This window comes from Mya arenaria, chromosome 16 (assembly GCF_026914265.1).
Source record: "Mya arenaria isolate MELC-2E11 chromosome 16, ASM2691426v1".
Taxonomy (NCBI): domain Eukaryota; kingdom Metazoa; phylum Mollusca; class Bivalvia; order Myida; family Myidae; genus Mya; species Mya arenaria.
This window is the reverse complement of record NC_069137.1, coordinates 43,440,242-43,456,893: the sequence shown is the minus strand read 5'-3', so window position 1 is coordinate 43,456,893 and position 16,652 is coordinate 43,440,242. Positions and strand designations below refer to the sequence as shown.

The 16,652-nt window shown below is 33.6% G+C and overlaps 1 protein-coding gene across 2 annotated transcripts in view; it reads right to left on the bottom strand.

Moving 5' to 3' along the window:
- The window catches only part of LOC128221193 (uncharacterized), a 73,617-nt gene that overhangs the window by 10,120 nt on the left and 46,845 nt on the right, over positions 1–16,652 (bottom strand). The window contains exons 10-20 of one of the 2 annotated variants that reach the window (XM_052929671.1): positions 14,188–14,388; positions 11,531–11,674; positions 10,824–10,975; positions 9,436–9,507; positions 8,288–8,377; positions 8,064–8,128; positions 7,193–7,228; positions 3,951–4,006; positions 3,203–3,410; positions 2,437–2,542; positions 345–459 (exon numbers count right to left, since the gene is read on the bottom strand). In XM_052929671.1, the coding sequence (XP_052785631.1) occupies positions 345–459; positions 2,437–2,542; positions 3,203–3,410; positions 3,951–4,006; positions 7,193–7,228; positions 8,064–8,128; positions 8,288–8,377; positions 9,436–9,507; positions 10,824–10,975; positions 11,531–11,674; positions 14,188–14,388 (1,245 nt within the window). The remainder of the gene's footprint in view (positions 1–344; positions 460–2,436; positions 2,543–3,202; positions 3,411–3,950; positions 4,007–7,192; positions 7,229–8,063; positions 8,129–8,287; positions 8,378–9,435; positions 9,508–10,823; positions 10,976–11,530; positions 11,675–14,187; positions 14,389–16,652) is intronic. The other variant, XM_052929672.1, reaches the window with a different exon arrangement.

Below are 16,652 nucleotides of genomic sequence, written 5' to 3'. Positions count from 1 at the left end.
AAACATTCAAGACCACCTGTTCATGCATAGAGCTTATTTTAAGCATTCAAGTCCACCTGTTCATGGATAGAGCTTATTTAAAACATTTAAAGCCCCTGTTCATAGATAAAGCATATCTAAAACATATTCAAGTTCAAAAATTACAAAATGAAACACAAATAAATACCAACATGTTTTGTTTTTTTACTTTCAAATTCAACTCCTTAGGTTTTTCTTTCAAAGTAAAGAATAGTTTTTTTTTATATTAAAAATCACTTTAAAATACTTGCAATTAAATGCACTGAACCGAGTCATACAGCATGAAATCAAACATTACCATGTAATTTTTCTTTGCCGTCACTTACCTTTCGATTGGATCTTTTCCAAGTTAGGGGAGATAATAACACACTTGATTTTCTTCAGTTTCAGGTGTTTTGTTACCTCCCTTAGCCCCAAAACAAATCTGCGCTTGGCCTTTGCCTGTAAAAAATAACATTTTCTTTGATGCAAACATAAAAGAATATGTAATTACCCATAAACATAGATTACCTTGAACTACATACAACCTAATGAAGACCAAAATTGTTGAAACATTTATCAAACAAAAAATTCAATGTTGCAGTTGGAGTTTAGTTTTAACTATTCATACGCATACATGAAATTCAGCAAGACCACTTATGAGGGAATGCGAAAATTTTCTAGTTTTCATTAACAACACTACTGTGGGGCTAAGAAATTTGTCTATATTTCGTTTATAGGAACACTGTGTGGGGAATGTAGGTTCGTTTATTTTTCATTAACAAGACAACTTTGTCAGAATGCGAAGGTGGTCTATTTTTCGTTGATAATTCAAGGGCATTAAGTTAAAACAAGTTATCAAATTGAACACTGTCCTTGACAACATGGTACAAAATAATTACTTCACCCACTTCCCTCATAACTGAAATGACACGCTCGCCTTAAAGCACTCGGTATAATTTCAATACCTCTGGTTATAGGTGCAGTAACTATTAAAGGCACTAGACACCAGATGCAAGTTGCTAGTTGCAAGTAAAAGAAGAAAATTGTCAAAAACTTACATAAAATTGATATTGTTGTGTAAAAAAATCTTACCTACTGATGTATCACATTGCTTACGACATATGAAACTTTTGCAGTTTTTGCGTATTTTTTCAATCTGAATTTCACTTGGTTTGTTTACCATGTAAATACCAGTATATTTCAAAACAGCGCTGGTATATGAAAATGTACAAATCCCATGCTAAAAATACACACTTTAAACTGAGAAACCATTATGCACTATTATCAAACGGGTCAACTCAGCTGAGACAGTGATAATTCTTTCTTTTAATCATGTAAAATGCTGCATTATCAGCCTCATACTAGATTGTATTGATAATTCTAATCTTGTTTCAGGGAAATACTGTTTTTTTTGCCAATATTGGGACCATCTGGTGTATAGTCCCTTTAAATAAACTTATCTGGTGTATAGTCCCTTTAAATAAACTTATCTGGTGTATAGTCCCTTTAAATAAACTTATCTGGTGTATAGTCCCTTTAAATAAACTTAAGTGCATTAGAATCAGCAAGGTTTCTGCAGTCCTAATAACATGACAATGTCAACCTAAGTGCAGCATACTCTAGTTAATGATTAACATCCCATATAATGTAAGTTTAAATTTTCATAATCAATTAATTGGCGGTTAAATAGCAATAAATAATATCCTAACAAGATCATTGTCTTGTCATAACACAATTGGAGGGATTCACGCAACACTGTTGTAACGTCTTCTTTTTCCAAATTCAAACAACTGTCTTGTACTTTGCCAGTCCATTCTTGGAAATTTTTGTAACTATCATGCCCATTTTTATGACTTGGAATTTACTCATTGTTTTTAATGCAGCCCAGTTTTTGATTTTATTTTAACTGCATTTTTTTATTTTAACAACAATGTCAAATCAAAGACAATCTCTCTTAAAGAACGAGCAAGAAAACCAGGTAAAATTTGCAATATAAGCAAAAAAACTAATTTTTGCTGTATATAATTCAAATTTTGTTACACAATTTTATTTTCAATATGAAAAAAATCAAAATTTATTTCATTATTTTCCCCACATGATTAAAATAACAGCATTTATTATGTTCTTCAAAGGGAAGTTACTGATGTGTGAATGTAGGGAATTGTATTTAATTAAAGTAATATTCGGTTTCAACTGCCAAATACGTAAAATGTGTTTGAATTCAAAATCATAGTCGAAATTTTGATAAAAATAAAAGAAAGATTTGTTTATTTTAAGCAATAGCTATGAGGGCAGAAGGGTGCCCATGTTGCTTTCCATGAGGGCAGAAGGGTGCTACCAAAAAGTGTGCAGCACCCTTCTATTGCTCTATAGCTTAAACTATACTGTTCTACCAAGGGAAGTAACTGGTGTGTGGAGAACAAGGTTACAACAAACCTTCACAGGGTCTTTATGGTATTGTTTATCCTGGAATCTGACAAGATCTTGAAGTAAGGCAATCACACTGTTGTCAATCTCCTTATCTAGAACCTGGTTACAGTACCTGCAACAAAAAATAATAGAAATGTAATAATCCTCAGGGTTCAACACTAACCCACGCCCGAACGACATAAAATGTATTTCAAATAGCTGATCTGGTCTAGTGAAATCCATGTATACCAAGCCAGACTAGTTGTGTTGATAGTTTTTGTGGTAGCTCATTTAAGATCATACATGAAATGAACAGATAATTATGTCCTTAAAACAGAACTTTTTTTTTTTTTTTTCATTTATATATATGTATGCTTTTAATAAAATCTTCAAAGGAAATCTCCCTGTCATTGGTGTAGATCCACGTATGCACTGTGGGTCTTACCCTACACATTGTTTTTCTGATCAGATGTTAATACATGTAGATTGGTTGAACAATATCACTCACTTATCCACCTTTAACACATCTCTTAACATCTGACTTAGTATTTACAACTTTGAACCAGTCATTGGACTATTAAGTGGACTGGTTTAACATTATTTTCCAGTTGATTAAAATAATCTTCGAACTAACTCTCTAAACCTCTGACAGTGAATATCCAACTTGATCATCTACGCAATTGAACCAGTCAATAGACTAGTAAGCCAAGAGATAAGTGGACTGGTCATATATTCAGTGGACTTGTTAAAAAAAATATTCTCAAATGAAAAAAAAAAAAATCTCCAAACTTACTCTCTAAACCTCCGACTGTGAATTTTCAACTTTACTGTATGCTGTATTGACCCCGTCATTGGACTGGTTAGTCCTGAGCTCAGTGGACTGGTTCCTGGTGACAGAGGGCTCATACAGCTAGGTGAAGGCTGACTTATGGGAGATAACTCTGCACTGTTGGGCGTTCCAAGGCCAATTATGTCTGTTTGCCGATAACTGCTGCTGTTTCCTGTTTTGAAGAAAAAGGCTCATAGAAAACAAATTTCTTTTTAAATAATCTGATGTCAATCAAATTTGGCCAGAACCGTACTGTAAATTGGTATGATACACATGTATTTTTACTCTTAAGTGTTGCTTAAAACTATGGATAGATATTCTTCTATGAAAAGTTCTAAGAGTCATATAATAAGAAAGGCAACCCTGAGCCCTACAAGTCAAATCTTCAAATTTGGGAATAACGAAAAACCTATTTAAGCCAGAGTTAATGGAAATGCTCCTCATATGCATTTTGTCTCTTGCAACATTGGTACCAAGTTTCATCTGAATATAGTAAACCGATTTCGGCCTAGGTAAGTTTTTGCACTCTGAGGTCACCAACATCAAGGCTATGACACTATCTCAACATTTAATTTTTTAAAAGAAGAAAACTAACCATCCTGTATGGTTTTTGCATGGTGCGGTCACCGACATCATGGCTATGACGAAATATCATTTATTTTTTTCCAAACACAGCTGAGATAAAAATATTTTTCACAAGGAGAAAACTTACCATCCTGTGAGAAGTCCGACTCACAGCCACTGACCACACCAATCCCCACAGGGGCACTGAAAATAAACAAACATTTCAGTAGGCACATCAAAACAACTAAACAGACAAACATATTATTAACATTATACATACATACAAGTAAACATATTAGGATATATAAAAAACTTCACATATAGTCACATTCAAAAAGGTTGATCAAACCGGCTAACTTGGTCAAATTTCATAGTAGGGACATCAAAACAAATTACATGGTAAAAAGGTCCCAGTAGGGACATCAAAACACATACATTTAAGAGTTTTAATTAAAATAGCCATTTTATTATTTTTTTTATTTCTAAATAAAAATAAAGTTCAAGTATTGTAAAATGTTAACTAATAATTCAAAATACATGTACAATAATAATTTATGACTTCAACTTTAAAATAGTGATTTTTTTTTTTTTTTACAAACAGTGTTTCAAAATAAACGCTCACTAACTGAAGGCTAAGCCTATTATAAGAAGCTACATAAATCCAACTTAAAGAATACAACACATATTCCAAAAATAAACCAACAATTAAAATTTAGTGTACATTACCAAATAAAATAGTTTTCTCAAAATTCTTATAAATTTATGCAACACAATTTAAAACTTCGATAATTATATAAAACTATTTTTATCCGAGCTTAGCTTCATAAAATAAAATACAAGTATGCTGACATGGTACAAATTAATACAAATAAACTAAATTTTCAATAACAATTATTTTAAAGCTGCACTTTCACAGAGAGACCTTTTAAACAACTTTTTTTTATATTTTTGTCCTGGAATGAGCCTATTTTTGCATAAATGCCTGCCAAACAAGTGATATATTTTGACTGATTAAAGATAAGATCTATTTTACAATCTTTATGGTCTGAAATCAATGTTTTATGGCTAAAGCATTACTAACACATTCAGAAAATTGAAAATTTCAGGGTTTTTTTCGAACAATTGAGATCTGTTCTATTGTGAGTTATATCTTTATAATATGACTGAATTGAAGGCATTACAGATACCAACAACAGCTGATTCTGAGGCAAGAAATGTCCAAATGTCAATCTGAGAGAGTGCAGCTTTAAAGCGAACAAAATATTTCAAAGCAGTGTATGTAAACACAGCAAATGAGATCTACTAGAACATTTTTGTTACAAAATTAATGCTAACATCAATACTACAAGCTCAACAGAGCCTAATATAGCTCAACAAGAGCCTAATGTAGTATGTGTGTTAATAATTATTATACCAATTATTTGATAGCACAAAAGTTAACTAGCATCTTGCGTCACAAAGTTAAATTAAATAGGCACATTTTGCATCACTTAGTAATTGAATAGCCACATTTTGCATCACTAAGTTATTGAATAGCCACATTTTACATCACTAAGTTATTGAATAGCCACATTTTGCATCACTAAATAATTGAATAGCCACATTTTGCATCACTAAGTTATTGAATAGCCACATTTTACATCACTAAGTTATTGAATAGCCACATTTTACATCGGTAAGTTATTGAATAGCCACATTTTGCATCACTAAGTTATTGAATAGCCACATTTTACATCACTAAGTCATTGAATAGCCACATTTTGCATCACTAAGTTATTGAATAGCCACATTTTACATCACTAAGTTATTGAATAGCCACATTTTACATCGGTAAGTTATTGAATAGCCACATTTTGCATCACTAAGTTATTGAATAGCCACATTTTACATCACTAAGTTATTGAATAGCCACATTTTGCATCACTAAGTTATTGAATAGCCACATTTTACATCTCTAAGTTAATGAATAGCCACATTTTGCATCACTAAGTTATTGAATAGCCACACTTTGTATCACTAAATTACTGAATAGCCACATTTTGCATCACTAAGTTATTGATTAGCCACATTTTGCCATACTTAGCAATTGAATTGCCACATTTTGCATCACTAAGTAATTGAATAGACACATTTTACATCATAAGGACTTAATTATTATATGGACTAAGCAGACAGAGGACGAGTCTGTGTGGTTTAGGTGTTCACCGCTCAGCCATGCGGCTGAGGGTTTAATCGTCATCAGTACTTTCTTATGACCTCTTAAAACAGACACCATGTGTACTAGTTTCTGCCAAGGAAACTTGAGATATGATTGTGAATCATTAAAATAAGAGCCCATTTAATTATTGGAAAACTCACATTGGACAAATATAAGGGAATCCGGACCTAACAAAATCCCTGCTGATAAACAGTTATTGGCGTTTTTTTGTGGGAAAAAAAACGCTTCAGGTGATTACTACTTCCTACTATAAGTGGGTATTTGTCTAGCTTCTACCATATATAGGCACACCTTATAAACATTTCAATTTCGGAGGGCATCTTTTCTCTGCCAGGCTAACAAAACACACAACATAAAGTTGAACAAAATTAAGCATCTGAAATCATACAATTTCTAAGCTATACAATGCATACATGCACACATAATTTACCCATAACCGATTACTGGGAAAGCATTCATTTTTGCTAGGGTAAATTTTCATGAACACAATTTTTTTTAATGATATATACCCAATTTAAGTTGTACCCTTTCAAAAATGTAAGTAATTCTGTATCCCCAACATTCACAACTATATAAAAGTATAGGTTTATCTTAAAATGGGTCATGAATGTGCCAACAATAACTTTCCGCTTCAGACAATGTACTGGTAATACAGTGACAAAAAAGTAGCATTAAATAACACAGCATCACCAACAACCCTCGTACTTAATTCGATTGACAAGATATAAGTACTATGAAAATATTGCCCTACAAAATCTCATGAATATTAATTAAATAAGGGAGACAAAACTTCCTCAATATAATTGCATGTAAGTTTTAATACTGTTCAACCCAGAAAACAAAACCATGATGTCATACAGGGCTTTGTTACTATTCATTTTTCATAACTGAAAGATTTTCCTAGTAAAATGTCACACTGAATCAATGAAGCAGCTTAAAAGTGTCCATGATGATATCATACATGTAGATGGTCACAAGCAGGTTTTCCAGTACCCTTGAGTTTTAAGTACCCTTAGGAATGCACTTGCAATAAAATCTCCATCTTCAAAACCCTCCCTCACAAAGCAATTTTACAGTTACTGAGCACATATTTTTACCCTTGCAAAAATAGCTGATTTTACGGTAAACATTTAGCACACACCATGCGGACATGTTAAGCGTGTTAGTTATACCTTATCGGTGAATTGGGGAACATTGCAACAGGCATGCTGTAATGTATATACAATTGGACATATACTAAAATTGTATGAAATCAAAAGTATTCAAAATATGCATTTGTAAAATTAGCATAGATCATGTTAATTTCTTTTTTTCCTTTTAATAAGATTGGACTTGAGATCTAGTATATACTACATGTATGTATGTAATTATAAATCTAGTTTATAAAATATGCATTCACCCTTATTGTAGACAGCGTGGAATCTATGTGTCAACAGTTTGATTTTTAATGCATATACATGTACAAAACTAGATTTACAATTCAGTATGTACTCATTCAATTTGTGTCAAGGGGTCCTGATACCATATTTCGCATGCGCAAGTCTTGATAAATCGAATGCACATCAAGGCATCTTCAAGGACAAACACCCAAAACGGGACAGACTCTTAGCTTGGAACATGATGCACATGATATTCCCATGTCATGCTATTAAAACCACAACCTCTCTTTGTATAGAAGTTTTAACAGTTGTTTGTTTAGTAATAAAAACATATCATTTAATCTTTCCAGCTGATTTAAAAATATCTATAAGAAATGCAATAAATATCTCTTATCTGAACAATATCAATCAATATATTCAGCACTCTTAAAATTCATAAAAATATTGTAATTAAATTTAAAAAAAACACATTCAATTAATTAGAATATTCAATCATTTTAAAGAATCTAGAATTTGACCCTGTTTTTTTATAATTATTTTAAAATGTTTAAATGAATCACAATTTGTTATCTAAATCATTGTATATTATAGTCTATTGTATCAATAAATATAGAACTGCACAATTTCAAATTCAAATCATCCAACCAAAACCTTGGAAACAAACCTCTGATTGTCTTCGTCGTCCAATAATCTCAGCCGTTTCTTTTCTTCTCTCTCTTTCAGGATTACCTGTAAAAATATAGGTTATTTAAAGTTAACGTATTAATTTTTTTTCACTAAAACGCTTTATAAATAAGGCTTCATGTTCCTTAGATTTTTACTATGATATTGGGTGACAAAATTTAATATTAACCAAAGAAAAATCCAATAACATTAACTGTATTTTACCTTCTTCAGTGGGCTGGGCTTCTTCAGTTTTGGCGTTTCCCTCTCCTTCCCACGCTTCACCATAGGGGCACTGGAATCCAACTGGTTTACCTGAATACACAAAAGAACATAAGTCTGGCATACTTGTAAAGGTGGAAAGCAAAATGGGTTTCTCTATGTCGTTTACAGCGCCTTGTGACGAGTGGTGGTAATGACTGGTGAGCGAGGTAGTTGTTATTGGTGCTTGTTAGTGATGGTTGCAGTTGATGTTGGTGGTGATGATGATGATGAGGAGGAGGCTGATTTAGTTGTTGCTGTTTAAGGTGGTGATGATGATGGTTGCTGTTGTTAATGATGGTGGTGATGATGAGGAGGGTGGTATAGGTGTTGCTGTTTAAGATAGTGATGGTTGTTGTTGTTTTTTCGCCCACTTGAACTCCTCTCTTTTCATATGGATATGATGCTTAAGTTGGATTACCACTGCCCTCAAAAATAACCTAATTTGTTTAACAATAAAATAAAATGAACCAACGTTCACATGACCTTCTTTGTCCATGAGTATCCTGTTACTAATAAGTCTCTAAATTGGTTTATTCATATCAGGGTGGTTCAGCTTTAATTCAACCAGTGGTCAAAATTCACAGAAACCAGAAAGCCCTGCACTGGTAAATGCTTTCTGGGCTTGCTCAAGTTCTGGATTTTATATAGCAGGTCTTGTTGACCTTTTCTTAAATCAAGCACTAGTATTAAGACCAGGGGCCGTATTCAATAAGCATCTTAGTAATAATTTTCAACTAAGTGAAAAATTGCCATTTTTAATTTGAATTTTAAGAAAACGAACAATGTTTGTACACCAAAAATATGAAAATAAGCAAGAAAATGGTCTAAACAAGATATGCATATGAATAAATCTGATGAAAAGTAGTGGGTATTTAAAATAATCGTTGTCAAAAATTACGAAATTCTCACTAAGTTGAAAATATTCACAAAGATGCTTATTGAATACGGCCCCAGAGCTTGTTCATCCAGAAGTCTTATTTCGATGGCTGTTCAATTGGTCTGCTATTACAAAGCATTTTAAGATTTAGTTGACAAATTATTAGCATTGTCATAAGTAAGCTCTGTACCAAGTTTCATGTGTGTGACACAATAACAGACAAGATACTTACGGGTTTAAGATCATCCTTCTTAATGACCACGGGCTTGACCTCCTTCTCCTTTTTGGCTTGTTCTTTCTTACTCTGTAAAACAAAATAAGAATATGTTGGATACATGCATATAATATGTGCTTTATAAGTTCCAATCTCAAAGGTGAAATGTTTCAGAAATATAATCCCATACCAACATGGCACTCATCACTACCAGACATACACACTTAAAATCACACACAAGCAGACAGTTTTTGAAGTTATTATTCAAGAAAAGATGCTTTGTGTGATTATAAAATTACCACATGCAGAGGCTGATGCTGACTTGTTTCTGCAGTCCAACAAGAAGGCATTTAAAGCTCTTACAGATTAAGCGTTAAGACAAGTTGTTTTTATTTTTTGTCTTTGAAAGAGCTTATGTTTGTGTATTATGTTATATAAGACTGCTTACAAAAGATCAGATCGTAGTTTATCATATTTACATTTAAATCAAAATTTGATGCTTTATGACTAAAAGCATAACTAATGGTTTAAGAATAACAAAATTTTCGTCAGTTTACCAAACAATTGAGATCTGTTCTAAGGACACTAAAGTAAAGAGTGTCACAAATAAAATCTATGAGAGTGTAGCATTTAAATCCACCAAACTTTTACCCGAGTAATTAGACTTACCATTTCAAAACTTATAATGCAGTGTTCTTATCATAGCGTAAAACAAAATATTGTAAGCTCAATCAGTAAGCTAGCTTATCTACGGGTCAATTTTCTGTATTGATTCTGCAAACATCCCCAAGGCTGAGACAAAAAAAACAGTCTGCAAAATCATTTTAAAGCTTGACCCGTTCATGAACCAAGAAAGTCAGAAGGCACTTGTAGTTTTACTAGTGCAAGGGCAAGATAACCAACAGTCTCAAGTTTGAGTACTGACTGTAGTTAAAAAAATGTAAATTGTCATTTCATTGGTACTTTTTAAGTTTATAGTTGCGTTTTAATGATAAAATTTGCTGAATTTTATTTCTTTTCATAATTGTACAATGATTCACCTTAACTTTTATTAATTGAATGAAATAAGTATGATTCTAAGTAATTTCATTAAGTGCTTATCTGGGTCTGAGTCTAGACTTGGACTTGAGACAGTGTTCGTAATCATGGCCCCAGGCCTTCAGTCTGCTTCATTTTGCAAAAAATGAAATATCCGTGATGAATTTTTTCATCCAGAAATCTCACAACCACTAAAGTGAAGCTTTAACTTCAGGTTGAAATAATTTGCTAAGCTGGCGTATCTTCCTGTTTTTTTTTTTTTTTTTTGGGGGGGGGGGGTTTAACCTTAAGTAAAAGCCTCATGTCAGTGAACAGTACAATCTAGTGAGGGAAAATAGTTCTTATATAATCTGGACTACTTCTTTTACCTCCAGGGAAGCATCAATCATTGCTGCGAAGTCGTATGTGATTGGTTGTTTGGACTTCTTTCCTCCTGCTCCAGGGGCGGGGCTAGTGGTCCCTGTTGTATTGCTAGTGGAGGGGGTGGGAACTGGGGGCTGGCTTGATGTTTTCAATATACCTGAAATAGAGAGGGGGTAGGGTTAACATTGACCACTCTAGGGGCTTCGGGCATAAGTTGTCCCTGAGGTTTGCCAATAGAATAAGTGGCCACTGGGGGCTGGCTTGGTGGCAATACACCTGAAATAATGTGGAAAAAGTGTTAACATTTATCTCCCTAGAGGGTGGGGCATAAGTTCTCCCTGGGATTTGCCAGTGGAGAGGGTAGGGACTGAGGGCTGGCTGAGGGTCTTTAACATACCTGAAATGTTGATCTGACATATTACAAACACCTAGTCTTTATTAAAACCTTAGTGTTGTCATTCTAAGTCCAAATTTGCACATTACAAAAATGGTAAATATCAGTTCAAGGGAATATTTCTGGTGGTATACATACACTTACCATACATGAGTATTAACAGCAAAGTTAGGCCATACCAGGTTGTTCAACATAGGCACTAGGCTGGCTGTCTAACAACAGTGAAGTGGCACTGAGTGAGCCGGCACTTGAGCTACAGTATCGGGGAAAGAATTAATCTGTGGTGTTTATTATGGTGAAAAATTTGACTGTACATACCTGGCTGTTTTACAGCAGTGCTAGGCTGTAGTGGGGCAGAGTGAGCGGGCTCTTGTGCAACAGTTCCAGGCAGCACGAGACAAACTTTCTTCCCTGAAGGTGATGGCTGACTGGTCGGGCTGGATGGAGCAAGCTTCCAGACACCTGTGGGAAAAGATTGGTCATCATTACTTTTGTTTGTATATGTTTTTTGCTTAGATTTCTCCCTAGGACTTTTCAGCTTGTGGTTCTGTGATCTTAATGCTTGATCAATTAGGGGGTCTATGGTAATTAAACAGGGTTCTGATATATGATTTTGATTTGATTATGGTTTGCATTCACTGAAAATATATCATAGTGGTGCTAAGGATGCACTGTTAGTTGAAAATGGGAGACACTGACTTGTAAATTGAGTCAGGTGCGAAAATTGGTTTTCTGCATCATGGAAATCAATGTTTTATTAACGTTATCAAGTCATAACTATAATTATGTATGATTTGTACTAAGCTAAAAATCATAAAAGTTCTCAATTCCTGAATCTTGTTTCATGATAATCACAAATTGTCGAAAATAATTTACAAGCTACATTGACATTTTCTGAGAATAGTCTTCAAGTGGTTCCAGGGTCAATAAAGATCGTAAGGCTTTTACAAGATCGTAAATGTTCATGAGTAACCTCGTTCTGGGCTTAAAATGTGTTTCAAACAAATATATCATAACAACTTTTATCCCATAGATTTTGCCCATAATTGTACAAGTGTATCTTAGCAGTGACAAGCTCACGCACGGTTTACAACTTAGATATGTCATTAAAGCTTGGCCCAGTATTTTAAGTTTTCACGGACGACTATGGCCACACCTTCAGTTTTCCCAGCTAACAAGATATTCTGATTCCCTAATAAGTGTTATATATTACTGTGCTTAAGCAAACATTTTCAGAGTTGAAACCAATGTTTGTTTCATCTGTACATCATTCTGTCAACACCCCTCTCATCCAAAAATCATTTTTGAATTGACAAAATATTTCAGAATACATGAATCCGAGTATCTCATATATGACATTGTGCAACAGTATTTATTTACAGAGGAGATTGATTCCCTGGTATGTCAATACCTGTTTTATAAGTGTTACAATAAATATCACTCTTCATCCAATAACCATCTTTGAATTAAAGGGGCTGTACTCCGTATGATGAAATAGCGAAAAAAAAGAAGAAAATTGTCGAAAACTGACATAAACTTGGTATTGATGTGTACAATGCATTGAAACTTACTAACTGAAGTACCACTTGTATAGTTTACAATTAATTTATTTTTCGCAGTTTTTTCTTATTTTTCCATTAAAAAAGATTACTAGGTATGTCTACCTAGTAGAATTCATTCCTTATGCGTGATTGGCTTATCGATGTTATCACATGATATTACCAAGTTAGGTAAAAAGCTTAAATATTCCAACTGTTTAGAGAAAGCCTTCGTAGCACATTGATACAACACTGGACTGCAATTTTGGCGACAACCCGGCCTCCGACTCAATTTTTTTTACATTTTGGTATTTTTTTTACAATTTTGATCTCAAAGAGTAAAACATTTTGGTAAATAATTGTCCTGAGATTTGTTACAGAAAAAAACTTGGTGCCAATCTGGTGTTCAGTCACTTTAACCAAATATTCTCAATACAAACAAACATCTTGTAAATTCACCTTAAGTAGCAATAATTTTTACAGGGAGACTGAATTTCTTGCACATATAATGAGCCTTTTCATCCAATGATCATTTTTGTGTCAGGAAAATATTCAGATCATTTGTAATACAAATTACATTCCAGTGCATTGTTCCATAAAGGGGAGATTGATTTCCTTGTAAAATGAGTCAACATCTCTTCAATAACGAAGTGGCCCATAAAATACCTTTTTTAATCTAATCACCATTTTTGAATTAGCAAAATTATTCAGAAAACAATCTTGTATCATGTAAATTACCTTGAGTAGCAGTGTTCCTAACAGGAGAGACTGATCATCTTGCAATAAGCAACAATTCTTGTTTGATATTAAGCTGTAATGACATTTCACAATAACAACTGCTGTGATAGTCCATAAATTCACCTGACATCAATAGCAGCATTTCCAACAGTGTGTCATATTATTTCTAATGGGGGTGATACTCAAGTAGTCGAAACACAAGCCCGCAAGCCCTGAACTGATAAAATTTCTTCTGGGCTTGCTGAAATTCTGAATGTTATATAGCAGGGCTTGTTAAAAAAATTGTGCCAAGCAATAGTATAAGAATTTTGGGTTTCTTCATCCAAAAGTCGATGACTTGAGACTGATTTCCTTGCATTTTAAAGAAGCAATTTTTCTTAAGAATTACAACTCGCTTTGGAAACACTCACCTTGTAAAGAGCATTCAATACATGGGAGGCTGATTTTGTTTGAACCAGCGAAATATTGCGGCTAACAATTCAGATGTCATATTTATAAACACCCTGCGTAGCAGCATTTCATACAAGGGAGAAGGATTTCATTTGAACCAATGAAGCTTTGACTAACTTATTCTGTTGTCATATTTATAATCACCTTGTGTAGCAGCATTTCATACGGCGGAGACTAATCTTATTTCAACCAATGATATGCTGTGACAAACTATTAAGGTGTCATATTCATAATCATTTTTATAATCACCTTGTGTAGCAGCGTTTCGTACAGGGGAGACCGATTTCCTTGCACTAAGCGGCAGTTTCTGTTTCATCTTGAGTTCCAGCATGTGTTGTTCAAGGTTTATCTCCGCCATTTCAGCTTCCGCAGCTTTGTTGGCAACCTCCCGTCGTTTCCGTCGCTTCCTCGACGTCCGGCTCTCTTTAGCAGCCTGGGCTGATGTCATTTCTGCAATTTAAAATGGTAGTATGAGATGATGTATACATAGACAATACGGTAGCTCACTACCTGTTTTTAGCATAGATGTCTACTGGACCACCTACTTATAATTATAAGGTTTATGGTTTTTCGGTACGTGCCATTGCTTCTCATCAAGGCGACCGGGGTTCGGTTCACGGCCTGGGCGCATGTGAGTTTGGTTTGTGGTCACCAAGTAGAACAAGTGGGTTTTCTCCGATTTTCCCCACAACACAAGAATCACTCTCTCAGGCAACATCGTACCAGTGACTACGTATAAGCTATCATAGCTTTCTTCACAATCGTTGCAAAATATATAATGTTCAAACTAATTATAAGGTGTCCTAGTCAAGGAGTCCAGGGCCCAATGTTTCAATATTCTAGGTGTAAACATACTCAGTAAAAATGAGACTATAAAAACATAGACAATATTCAGGGTTGGACACTTACCGTTTTAGTTTAAACATTATATATTTTACAACGATTGTGATGAAAGCTAAAATAGCTTATACTAAGTCACTCTCGTTGGCACGCTGATGCTCGAGAGTGTGGTCTTGTATTGTCGGGGGGAACTGACACTTGTCTGGCGTGGTCACCATTAACCAAACTCACATGCACCCAGGCCGGGAATAGAACCCCCGTCGCCCTGGTGTGTGAGCTAAGCACTGAGCTAACCGGACAACCTCACTGTTTTAGCCTGGGAGTCTGCTGGACCATAACAACATTAAGTGTCAGAGTCCAGGCCCTGATTTCTTGAAACTTCTTAACCCTAACAGACTTAAGTAGCTTATTTTGTTAAGCAATATTTCTTACTTTAACCTGATTTTGATACATAAAACTGAGTTTTTCGTGATTATCAGACAGGTAAAGATTTAAATTAGAAACTGAGAGATTAAATATTTTCCTGATATTGGGGGCCTGACTCAGCCAGGCAATAATTACGTAAGAATCAAATGTTAAAAATAAGGACACTACATTTCGTTGTGAAATATCAAGGTAATATGATATATTTCATACTCTATTAGTGTCAATTTAGACGCACTATAAATACAATAGAGATTTTGTGTGGTGGTTACCTGTGACGCAAGATTGCAAATAAACTAATTTTACGATTTCAAAATACTACGAAACTTCAAAACTAAAGGTAGTTTTTAAATTACAAATGTCCACTGATAAAACTTTTATCTTGATAAAACAAGAATTTACTGTGTTTAGTTTAATGAATCATTTGCGAAAAAAAAATAAGAAAAAAATATATAAACCAAAGTATAGTATGTAAAATATTCGGTCGTCCTACTCATTTCTCTTATCTATATTGCAATTTTTATGTAAAATGGAATGACAATTTAGAGCTACTATAAATCCATTTCAAGATCGTTTCAGACAGTATAATGGGGGATACTTCATCCCAGGTAGCCCAAACAAAATTAATCAAGGTATTGATTGTGGTTTTCACAATATATTGATTACACTGGCAAGAAGATTATAGCTTATGAGTTATTTATTCAAGGATAGGAAAAATGATACAGCTGAAAAAAACATTTGGTTTGCGTTACCAGACCCTACCTTAACAAAATAGAGGCTGACCATATATATATATAATCACTTTTATAGTCAGTTGGTAAAATATATATATATATATATGTATATTAATTTTATTTTTTATATTTTTAAGTGTGTGGTTTAACCATAAAAGCTGCACTCTCAGAGATTGAACGTTTTGTCATTCTTTTTTTATTTTTTGTCTTGGAACGAGACAATTTTTGCGAAAATTCATGGAAACCAGTTTTACAAGGCTGTCAAAAAATTTGAACTCAGATTTTTATATTTAAGTTCAAAAAATGATGTTTTATGCAATTTTCTAAAACTGTTAGTAACTGCTTAAACCATAAAACATTAATTTTTGAACAGAAATATGGGAATCTAGGATCTGTTTTTTTGTCAGCAATCATATTTCATTGGTTTGCAGATATTTATGCAAACATTTGCTATTTCCAAGACAAAAAATAAAAAAAGTTGTAAAAATGGTATAATTGTGAGAGTGCAGCTTTACACTTAATACAGAATTTTACTTTAACATCATTTTTCAATGATGACATAAAAAAAATAAAAAAAAAAACCTAACCAAACCAATTTTTTTTTGGCCTTATGAGTTATTTATTTAAGGATATGAAAAACGATACATGATGTGACGTAGAGACTTAATTCAGATTATGGACAAATGATTTATAATTGATATTTGTTCTCTTATGGAA